General features: G+C 40.1%; 1 protein-coding gene across 3 annotated transcripts; it reads right to left on the bottom strand.

Annotated features, from left to right (window-relative positions):
- Positions 1–1,550: 1,550 nt before the first annotated feature.
- On the bottom strand, positions 1,551–7,866 carry LOC121301594 (AN1-type zinc finger protein 5-like). 3 transcript variants are annotated; one of them, XM_041231114.1, is made up of 6 exons: positions 7,749–7,866; positions 5,523–5,695; positions 5,311–5,422; positions 4,501–4,637; positions 3,543–3,662; positions 1,551–2,981 (listed from the first exon to the last, which is right to left on the bottom strand). In XM_041231114.1, exons 2-6 carry the CDS (start codon positions 5,665–5,667, stop codon positions 2,833–2,835), a joined length of 663 nt encoding a protein of 220 aa, XP_041087048.1. In that variant the 5' UTR covers positions 5,668–5,695; positions 7,749–7,866; the 3' UTR covers positions 1,551–2,832. The 3 variants fall into 3 exon arrangements, with proteins under 3 accessions (XP_041087048.1, XP_041087050.1, XP_041087049.1); XM_041231116.1 differs by having other exon boundaries at positions 7,826–7,862; XM_041231115.1 differs by lacking the exon at positions 7,749–7,866 and adding an exon at positions 7,563–7,734.
- Positions 7,867–11,543: the final 3,677 nt, after the last annotated feature.

Below are 11,543 nucleotides of genomic sequence, written 5' to 3'. Positions count from 1 at the left end.
GTCTAGTGAGGTTAAGCTAGACAGAGCATTTTAAGGTTGATACCTTCTACGCTTCCGTATTTTATTGCAGTCAGATATCAACACACACTAAAACACATTTAAAAACAAACGAAAAAAAACCCTCTGCTCCATAATGGCAAGAATAGCTAGACAACTAGTATCACTAAAATCATAAAGCTCAGTTTTATAGTACTTTTGACTTACTACGCAGTAAAGATATTAACAAATACGTTTTAAATTGATGCCCAAGTTACAAGCAATTGCCCACCCTTCCCTGTCGCTGCAGTCATTTATTCAGATTCTAGCAGACAGGGCCTGCAGATGCAGTGTTGGTTACTAATGTTTCATTGTAACACGACCTGCGTGTTATTTTCACTGCGTTTGAAACGTTTTACCCAGCAAATCAGTGAAGGGGTGGAAAAGTGGCACAGCAATAGCATAAATAAAACAAAAACAATGTTCGTAAATTTAAAATAAACTTTTTGTGATTTTATTCTTACACAATACAATCCTAAAATTAAGATGAAGAAAAAACATTTCAGCCTATGATGAGAATGAAGTATGTGATGAAATACAGGAACACAATGAAAGTTTGTAGTCAGCACAGGGATACAAGGGAAAGGAAAGGCTTAAAAACTGACATCATGTGTATATATCTATGCCTCACCAGCACCACACTGGTGTGTGTATACATACATATATACACAGACAACAGTGGGAGTGCCCAGAACAACAGAATCAACCCTGAGATTAACTGGGGAAAAAAAAAAAATAGCACCTCAGGGTTACTCTTTAGCTGGGTCACATGCTGGATTCGAACTCTTCCCTCTGCACAGATGAGTCTGGAACAGCTAGCTGGCTGGTATAGTGGCCACTCTTGATTAGTTCATCTGTCTAGCGTGTTTGCAGAACCACTTGGGTAGACAAGGTCTTGCATGTGTGCAATATGTTATACAGGGATCTGCAAAGATGGGGAGCGCAGAACCGAAGCATACAGACATACACCGAATGTGAAAGCCGTTGTCATTGCTAAGTCCAAGTAATCCATGACAACAATGATGTCTTTGCAAGGGTACCTGCAAAAAACCTGCCGTCCAGATTAGCCTATCGAAACGGTGAACCAGCCAGGCTCTAGTGACTAGTGAGACCGTTTTCTGTGTTACAAAGTCCCTCTCTACTGTGGAGGAGCCCATCAACCGTGCGCCGCCTCCAACCCACAGAGCAAGGTCCCCACAGTCTTGTATGCAGGATGATCCACAGAGTATATTTGTACACAACGAAAAAGCATGTTTTGTTGAAAGCTTTTCAAAACAAACAAAATTAAAAATAATACTAATAATAAAATTAAACAAGTGGCAGGTCAGATTAATATGAACTTTATATTTCTTAAATTAATGAGAGAAAAAGAATTGGAAGATAAAGATTACTGCGTGCACTCACACACACACAATCAATCCATGCCAATCCTGCACAAATCCCCCCAAAAAACAAATCACACAAACCAAGCTAACTATAATATTAATAATAATAATAATAATAATAATAATAATAATAATAATAATAATAAACCTCTGGTGCCATACATTAATAAAAAGGAAAAAAAACACAAATTCAAACCACTCAGTCATCTCAGGACCACCCTCCCCAGCCACTTAAATTGACATATACTGTACATGGTTCAAACACTAATGAACTGAAACGGTGGAGCAGATGTTACAATCTCCCCTGAAAAGCAAGTAGAAAAATCTCAATTACAATCTTCATTCATCCATGGGGAGGGGGCCCACAGGCAGACACGCAGAAGCTGAACACATATTTACGGTATACTGTAAATTCGGCACTTCACTCTCTACTCCATCTTAACAGACCAGGAGTCTGTATTTTATATTAAACATGTACTTTAAAAAGATGCAATAACAAGTCTCTGATCTTAACACTGGTGGTCAGTTTGCCCTGCTGCAGCACTGCTTGCGTGGTGGAAGCACATTGCTTCCTCTCTCCGGCTTCCTTCCTGCGTTACAAATCAAAGGCTCCCACCTGACCCCACATGGTTTCCTATTGACAGCATGGAACTGAAGTGTGAAGACTTTAGGTAGGATCTTGTAACCTGTTCCACAAGCCAAGCAGACGTAGAGTGCAGTGTAGAATTAAAAAAGGAGTTTCCTCGCTCCAGTTTACACCAGTCCAAAGTCTGCCTTTGTACGTATGAGAACAAAAGTGCAGGTTATATATCTGGCTCGTCTGAAAGTCAATATAACTGCTAAACAATGCAATGCTGTTTCTAGTTAAACCACCACTTTTTCTTGTCTTTCCCAGACCTTGTTTCTTTCACATTCAAACTTTGTACCAGTGGCCGATGATGCTGAATGTCCCAATTTCCATCGGGTGTCTTAAGCGGATTTAGTTTTGTCACATATTAATGCCAGTCTACCCCCCCCCCACACACACAGGAGCCCACCATTCTCTTCTCAAACAGCATCAAGTTTCAATCCACACTCAGGAGCTCCCCATTTACACGAAACATCATCATCCCCAGGTTCAAAAAGGTTAAAAGGTAGCCTCTGAAAACATACTGCATGTTTCTCGCTTGACTTTTTTTTGTGTGCATTTGTTGGATTTTATAAATATATATATATACAAACACACACATATTTACTTAGTTTTTTAAAATCGGGTTCTCCTCTTGTCCTGTGCCCCCGCTGTGGACGCCTCTAGTCAGTATAGGAAAGCATTCTCGGGTTCTCTCAAGATGTGCCACAAAGACCTGTCTCGTCCTCAGGTTTGTTTCACTGTCAGTATTGTTTGTTTTTTTTGCACAGGAACGTAACGTTTTCACAGTTTCTGGATCTTCTCTGCCACCACAATGGGGTTCTCCTTGCGAATCTTCTCTGCTGCCTCTGCCCTGTAGTCGTATGGGCAGCCGTGCTCGTCAGAGTAGCGATGGATCCCGCAGAACAGGTTCCCGCAGCGGCAATCGAATCCTGCAGGGGGGGTAAAGTGACGCGGTGGTTATTTAAATAATTGAACTGGACTCTGGTATGGTACTGGGGGGCCAGAATTACTAGCTTAATGTAAAAGAAAACCAATTATGACACAAACGCTTTGGACTTTATGGAAGGCAGTAGTCGAAATGTTTGTCGAGTACAGTGTTACCGGCTCAGTGTCTTCCTAGAACCTGGAGGACCAAAGCAAGGAACACTGCATATAAACTGGTAGGGCTTTCTTTAAGCATTTAATCCCCTACTGCAAAATCAAAAATGATAAAATTTAAAAAAAAGCTACTCAGAAATAAAACATCCAAAAGGACAATTGAAGTGCCTAACCTAAGCTATTCCCCTCTTGGTTTTATAATATATTTACAGATGTTTCTTCCTTTTAGAATACACAACTTAAAAGGAAAAAGCATTACTGTACACATTATGTACATTATTATTCTGTATTCTTTTTTGGCAAGTGGGGGTGGGGGGGTGTCTCGAAGACCAGTCGTTGAGAGTCACTGGTCTAGTATACCTCCCTATATTGCTCTCCTCACAATCACTTACCTGTCAGACCCAGCTTCTTCCTGCAGATAAAGCACCTGTTCTTTTTCTTCGTCTTATCTGGTGTCTTCTCCTCCCCTTCAGAGGAACACTGCACCACTTCCAAAACTGCCCCACAGCAACCTGATGAGAACAATGGAGGCCAAGAGTGAAGCACTGGGCTGCTATTGTGAGGTCGTCTGCACTCACTTGCGTTGAATTCTGCAATACAAGGGATGGGAAAAAGGGCTACCGAGTCCTGGTTTAATAAGACACACCTGAGCTTGTTACCTGTACACTGCAGCTCGCAGTAAAACCTGGAATGGGTGAAACTGCGAGTCTTGTACAATTCCTTGGTGTCGTTTCAACACATTTTAAACTCTAGTTTAACCTTCAGTGCATGCTAGTTCATCAAAAAGCAGCCTTAGTCGGACTCCCAAGTGGCGCTGTGTAGCTTGGAGATCGCCGGTTCGAATCCAAGCTATGCAACTGCTGACCGTGAGGAGTTCCCAGGGGGCGGCGCACAATTGGAAAAGTGCTGCCCAGTCCGTTTAGGTCGGCTTGTCTTGGTTGGTCTCCCCTTCTTTTTAAGGCTGGTTCATCGCTAAAGGGGGCTTCTAGTTGTGATGCAAGGGAGACCAGTTACACCAGTTGATTGCTTCTTGACTCCAGCTGGTTACATTCCAATGTGGTTGCAAGACTTGAAGCATGACAAGGCTTAGAGGTGAGCTGCTACGAATTTTATTTCACTATTGTAGATTTTTTTTTTTCCTTCCCCAGGGACAGAAATAACACTCCTATTACATAGCAGTTTCACCTATGCCAGGTTTTACAACAAGCTTGATTATCCAGAGTCTATATGTAACAAGCTCAGGCATGTCTTAATTAGACACACAGTAAAACCAGGAATAAATCAAACTGCTATGCAATGAGAGTCTTAATTAGACCCACAGTAAAACCAGGAATAAATCCAGTGTGTTACCTGTTGATCTGGCTGCTCCGCCCTCTGCCTCCTCTTCCTGCTGCTCTGCCTCCTTGTCCTCTCGCTCTGGCTCAGTCGTGCTGTCGTCCCGGGAGATGCTCAACGCTGTCATCTGCTGAGTGACGGGACTAGGGGTGCTGTGGATACAACACACACTCTCATTTAACTTTGAACGTATGGATCTACATTTTTGGTGCCTGCAAACTTAGTGCTCACAGGGAGCAAGGGGCAACGGCACCGGTCAGTCACGCACGGTGCTTTAGGCATCACGGGAGCTTCCCCTCACAGCTCTGACCCCATCAGTGAGACGAGCTTAATCTGCAGACAAGCCTGTCTCTTCTGCGTAGTGGTTAGATATCCTGTCACACAAGCCTACCTCAATCCTGGGGTTTGTTATGCGATGTGCACTACTGTCCACTGGGGGCCAAGCTGAGACCCCCCGCCCCCCCCCCAAAAACACAATTCTCTTGCGAGCACAGGTAAAAAGCACCATCATTCACACATTCATACCAGTTGGCTTTAGAGACCCCGTACAGAGATGCCTTCTCATGATCGGATCAGTTTACAGGATCTTACTGCGACAGCCTTGAAAGAAAATGTTCAGATCTATGAAGGACAGAAAAACTTAAAAAAACGAGGCAGGAACTTAAAAACGAATTCCATTAACTAGAATCGGGACAAGGGCTTTCTCAATCCCATTATGTTAAGTAAACTGCCCAAATGTCCCCCATCTTAAACACGATGCACCTTATAAAGGTACTTTGCTTCTGTCACCGATCAGTGCCCAGCAGCGTACAGTCCCACCCTTACCTGGTCTTGCTCTCTTCAGACTTGGGGCTCCCCTCTGTGCACTGGACTGGGGTGCTCTCTCCTGAGGCACTGCATCCCGTGGACCCACTGACCACCGAGGGGGAGGAGGAAGCTGGAGAAAAACAAACGCACACAACATGTTATCCACCCATTCATTCGTTCTCCTGGTCTATGGCGTACGACACCCCTCTCTCCTCCCAGACAGTGCTCACCTGGGGGGCTGCTTCGGCCCTGCTGCCTCTGCAGGTGCTCCTTGTAGCAGATGGAGCACATGCCGTTGGTACGTGGGTTTCCGTAAAAGCCACAGCCCATGGCACACAGCGTGGGCATCTGCGTCTGGTTGGTCTCCTGTGCCATCCTCTCCGACGGGGGGCTGAGGGCAGTCCTAGGAAGGAGGAGAAAAGCACAGGGAGGGTCAGGAATGCTATGCAATGGGAGTCTTATTTCCATCCCTGCAGTCTCACCATCTGAAATGCTTCACTTAGCAACTACTGAAAAAATAAAGCAGAAAATGACGGCGGCAACTTAATTTTTGAGATTTTCCACTACGGACATATGAATCCTATTCTGAAGCAGTTTCACCCATTCCAGGCTTTAATACAAGCTTGATCAACCACTGTTCCTAGGTAACAAGATCAGGTGTGTCTCACTAAACAACTCAGTAAAACCAGGAAGGAATCAAAACTCTATGCAATGGGGTCTTATTTACACCCTTGCAATCTCTGTCACTACCTGGAACACTGATTTTCCACTCTGGACATATTTATGGCAACAAATGTTTGCTTATAGAATGTATACATCCTGTTTATAAAAGACATACTATATATAAACTCAGTTTAGTAATTACGAGCATTTTGGATGTTTCTGCAGATTTTTTATAAAACACCATTCACAACGTGTTTTAAGTTATGGATAATATAAATTAAAATATGAAAATTATTCTTCATATAAATAGTTGTATCAAAGAGGGCAATAATTGAGTTTATACATGATATAGCACACCCCACAAACCAAGGGGCTCCAACTTCATTGCATAGCAGTGGTTGATCCTGGTTTTAATGAGAGTTTAGTAAGACTCACCTGAGCTTGTTACTCGCTGTGGCTAAATCAAATTTGTGTAAAACATAGAACGGAGAAACTGCTGTGCAACAGGAGTCTTATTTAAATCCTGAATAAAACACAAACAAAAACCCAGAAGACACCTGATATTGGGTAAGGTTTCAGATGACTCCATTCTGTCTTTTTTGTAGGTTCGAGATTAAACTATAACTGACAGCACCAGAAAGCCAATCATAGCGCGGAGACGGCTCGGAAAAACCCGCAAATCCACCAATTACGACAGGCCAAATAAACAATGGGGCGAGTCGTACAACTACATAGTGAAATAGCTGGAATTAAGGCGTAGGCCGATACTCCAGTCCGAGGCTTTGCGGCCTATCCGAAATATTTTCTCATTGTTGGTAAAAAATATGTATGTAGGCAAATGTAAATATGTTTCTGTAAAAAAAAATAAAGTCACTTAATTAGTTTGACCTCACTGGCAAAAATATTTTGACAACGTAACGCAAGGTTTTTAAGAGCAATAGCAACTGGTAACGTATCTGGTCATACTATAAAAATATATTCTGACAACGTACAAAACACAGGTGTTTAAATAGATTATAAAGACTTGTTTTATAAAGTCCGGACATAACAAACAATAAGAAAATCCACAAATTAAAAAATAAATAAATAAATAAATAAATAAATAAACACTTAGCGTAAATTTTACCTGGAGTGTTTCAGGCCGTTTGAACGATGATGTTATACTAGATACAAGTTTAAAACTGAGAAAACATTCATAAAAACGCCAGTGTTTTTTAAAACCAAGGGCTAAACTTCAAGCCGTGTTGTTAAAATGTGTAAAACTGGTTACAAAACCACGTCAGTCCCGACAACAATTTAAATGAACAGCATTAGCTCTAAATACCAACATGCAAAACGAAACATTTTCAAACACAGTTCTCATTTTCAATAGACTGGACTACGCGTTTCAAGAGCTTCTTTGGAATTCAGCAAGCTTTAGTTTAACTGGGTTTTTTTTTCTCCCAAAAACAACCAAAAACAAAGTGTCGTTTACCAATTTCTCAAACAGCAAACGTATGTTGTTTAAACCTCCATTTTCAACGTATCAATAAGACATGCAGAACACACACTCAGTATGCTTAAAAAACGACTACAGAATTTAAAAAAAAAATGAAATTGTCGCCAACCTCTTTTTAAGTCGCCGTGACTCGCAGTCTGTTGTTATTTTTTAAGGGAAATATGGCGTTGCTGCCACCTCGACCCAGCGGCCAATTCAGAGCAATCAACGACGCAAATAAAGGCTTTTAAACAAAATGGGGGAAAAAAAAGCACAAAGACACCCGTTCGATAAACCATGTAGGCCCTATAGTTACCTGTAAGGCAAAGAATGATTACGTCTGCTTCGTTAATAAATAGAAATAAAAATTATAAACCACTCGGCGTCTCTTACAATTACCGTCCCTGGAATCCCCTCGACACACACACATTAAACGTGAGGTCATCGTGATGTCATTCATAACGTCATTTGTTGTTATTTGGGGTTTTGTTTTATATCTAGAACTACTGTCTTATATTTTGCGGAAATGCGGTGATAATAATAATAATATAATAATTATATAATAATTATATTATTAATATTATTATCCAGTATCTGTATGTCAAGAATAGCCGTAATTATATCGAGCTAGAGAAATCCGAATGATGTCACACACATATTTCAAATACTCACAATGTTATACACAATATTATACACATGTGCATATTATTATTATTATTATTATTATTATTATTATTATTATTATACATTTCGCAGCAGATGCACATATCCAGGGCAACTTACTGTTGTAACAAAATCACATTACAAAGTATCACATTACAGATGAGCAGTTATAAAGTACGTAAAATTAGTAGGAAAAGGTCAAAATCAAATAAGAGCAAAAAACAGAGAACGCAGTAAATCATTACATGTAAGTGCGGTTCGACTAAGAGCAGGTCATTTAAGGGAAAACTATTTGTTTCTGTGAGTAAAGTCCAGTATGATCACGTAGTAAGTATTATGAATGGATGAGAATGATTTCAAATAAGAGCAATTACAAAAACCGTGAATACGGATACCTATCAGAGTAAAATCAAATACCAGATACAAGAAGCAGTTTAAGAGCAGTAGAAGAATCCGGAAAGGTGTGGAGCAGTTCAGTGCAAGTACTTTAAACACGAGAAATGCATTCGCAAACAAAAAAGTCTGCTCTTGTTCTCTTTTTCAATGTTTTTTCATTGTATTTATATTATATTTGTATATAGTGTTATATTTAAGAGATGACGAGTTTACTATTAAAGGGCATTTCATGGAGGAAGTATTTTTTCCGGTTGTGTTGTGAAGAAATGTATGGCTCATCTTGCGCCGTGTCTCGTTGTAGCTCAGTAATGAAAATGCAAAGTGCAGTAATAATAATAATAATAATAATAATAATAATAATAATAATAATAATAATAATAATAAATGAACTGGTTCCAGCTAGCTGTTGCCATAAAATATTGCTAGTCAAATAAAAAAAGTATATGACGTGTACTGTACAATCTGCTGGGTGTAGTTCCGATTTATAACAATAGGGGGTGCTGGTTGCATTTCAGAAAACAGAACATCACTAAACTCTGCCACTTTCTATGCCAGGATATTAGTTTTAATAACTTTCTGGAAGGGCGACAATTAAAACCTTGTTTTTAATTCAGTGGCAGTAATTTACACATAATCAGAATAATGACAGCGTTTTATTGCAGTTTTAAAACACCGTTTGGTTTGCCTTTATAATCTGTGGGTTTGGGCTGCAATTTCATAATCTGCCTTGTTAAATAAATAAATAAATACATGTTTTAGTCTACAATGGTCGTGAATAGTGAAATTTCTATACCTGGGACAATTAAAGACGTAACCTTGAACAATTTCAATTTAGTTGTCGGAAAAAACTAGTAAGAAGCAATCTAGGAAATATATCTTTCAGTTGAGAGAGTTCTGTCCATTTTGTATTATTGTATTTAAGAAAATAAATTGTGCCAAACTTTCCACCTGCGGGGCAATGTTTCAGCAAGCTGTTCCGGTTTTCTAAGCGCAATTATTGGTGCACATTCAGACCACAGGTGTGTGTATTTATTTTTATTTTTTCTTTTTATATTGAACTTCCTGGTTAAAAGCCCATCAACAAAAACACAGTAAGCCTCCTGAAATGGTTGGCCTTTTCAGCAAAATTGAGTCATCGTTCTCAAAACGTCTGTGTTTGAAAAATACTTATTTTTTTTTTTATCGTGACATTGTGTGCGCTCTGTTCCTTTCCAGGCGTTGTCGTAGAAACCAAACCGCTGATTGCTAGAGATGGCAGAGGGGCTGAAATTGGAGTTACATCGGCCCACCCCGACCGACTCCCTCAGTAACAAGGCTCTGATCGATTTTTCGTTTCATAAGTATTTTTTATTTGTGTACTCATGATTTATATTTACACAGCTTGAGGTAACCAGCTGTTTTGAGTTTTGCAGTGAATTAAAGGCTTGTTTGGTCAGTTGAGAAGGAGAGAGCGGGGTAGAGAGAGAGAGGGAAGGAGGGATATGGGAAGAGAGCAGAAGATGGGGAGAGGGAGACAAATGGATAAGGAAAGAGAGGGAAAGTGGAGAGAGAGCAAGAGAGGAAATGTGAGAGAGGCTGTCTTGATGTTGGCAGGAGTAGGTTAGTAGATGCCACCATGTCATGTGCTGTAGATCTGTGTAATATAAAGGATTAGAAATCATCAGTTGTCTGGTAATGTGTGGGGCCACAGGACCTGCTGAGGTGTGAACTCAATATCAGGACCTGCAGCATGATGCAGGGAGACAACATTGTCATTGAATGCAAGATGTGTTATAAGCATGAGGATCGGTTTGGTTCAGTTAGCATTAGAGTTAAGGTAAGGGTTGGGGGGGGGGTTAGTTATTTTGTGTGTCTGTACATTAAATTATCATTAAAAATTGTGATTTTAATAAAACGTTGCTTTACTTGAAAGTACGATAAAATAACAAATGACCCAATTTTCTTTTTTTTTAATTCCAGTTTAACAGAGGGAGTGGAGGCGACTGATTGATAGAATGCCGCTCCAGATTTGAAATTGGCCGGCAGTAATTATCCGACCCCAGCCTTTAAGAGCTGCGGCATTCCCCTTTAAGGATTTGTAACCTCTGATCGGATTAGCTCTGAGTTTGTAAATTCTAAAAAAATCCATCAGATTTGAGCTCCTGTTATAATCTCTCTCTCTCCCTTTCTCTCTCCACCTCTAATTCCTATTCTCCCTCTCACACACATACTCTCTGCAACTCTTTCTTTAAATAAATAAATAATAGATTTACTTATCGCTTTGTTTTCCATATGCTTTACGCAAAAATAGAAAAACCTGACATTTAAAATCTAACATGAAATACTGTACTACTATTATGGCTTCCGGTAGGCTTTTGTGATGTCATTTTGTAGTTTCTGTGATTACACGATGGTAAATAATTTATCTAATCATACAGTTGTTTTTTTTTTGTTTGTTTGTTTTTTAAAATGATGTCTCAATTCTAAAACTCTAGGTGTACATTTTCAATCCGGACAGCAGTAAAACCATGTCCTTTCATTTGAAAAAGCTGTTTAACCCTATTTACTCAGAGAGCCTTTTTGTCTTACAGTCCGGGTACAATGGGCTAACAGCAATGACACCATTCTGCCGGGCTGCTCCGCTCACACTGTTGCATAAGCCTGGCCACACAAACATCGGCTCCAACAAAGGATCTGTCACTCAGCCGCCTACCTGAAGTTTCACTGGGCTTTGCAAAGAAATACGAGAGCGTCTTGCAATAGTCACAGACTGGCCTTGCTGTGCTAATTTCATTGGCTTCTCCATTGATTGCACCCTTCTTTGGGCTTTGTCCTCTATTGTGTGAATCCTCTTTCTTGGCCAAACTCATTCACAATCCCCGGATAGTGCAATTTATTTTCCATCATTTATCCAGGAAATACGCTTGTACACTGGGATTTTTGCTGCAGTAAAAATGATTAAAGTATTTTTTTTGTATATTCATATTATAAGTAATAACCATGTCTTAGGTAACTCTTTTGTTCTCTTTGTGTCTTGATTTCCTCTTGCAGATCTCTTGTTGACTTTATCCCT

The sequence above is a fragment of the Polyodon spathula genome, chromosome 27 (assembly GCF_017654505.1).
Source record: "Polyodon spathula isolate WHYD16114869_AA chromosome 27, ASM1765450v1, whole genome shotgun sequence".
Lineage (NCBI taxonomy): Eukaryota > Metazoa > Chordata > Actinopteri > Acipenseriformes > Polyodontidae > Polyodon > Polyodon spathula.
Note: the sequence above shows the minus strand (reverse complement) of the source record. Positions and strands in the feature narration are given on the sequence as shown.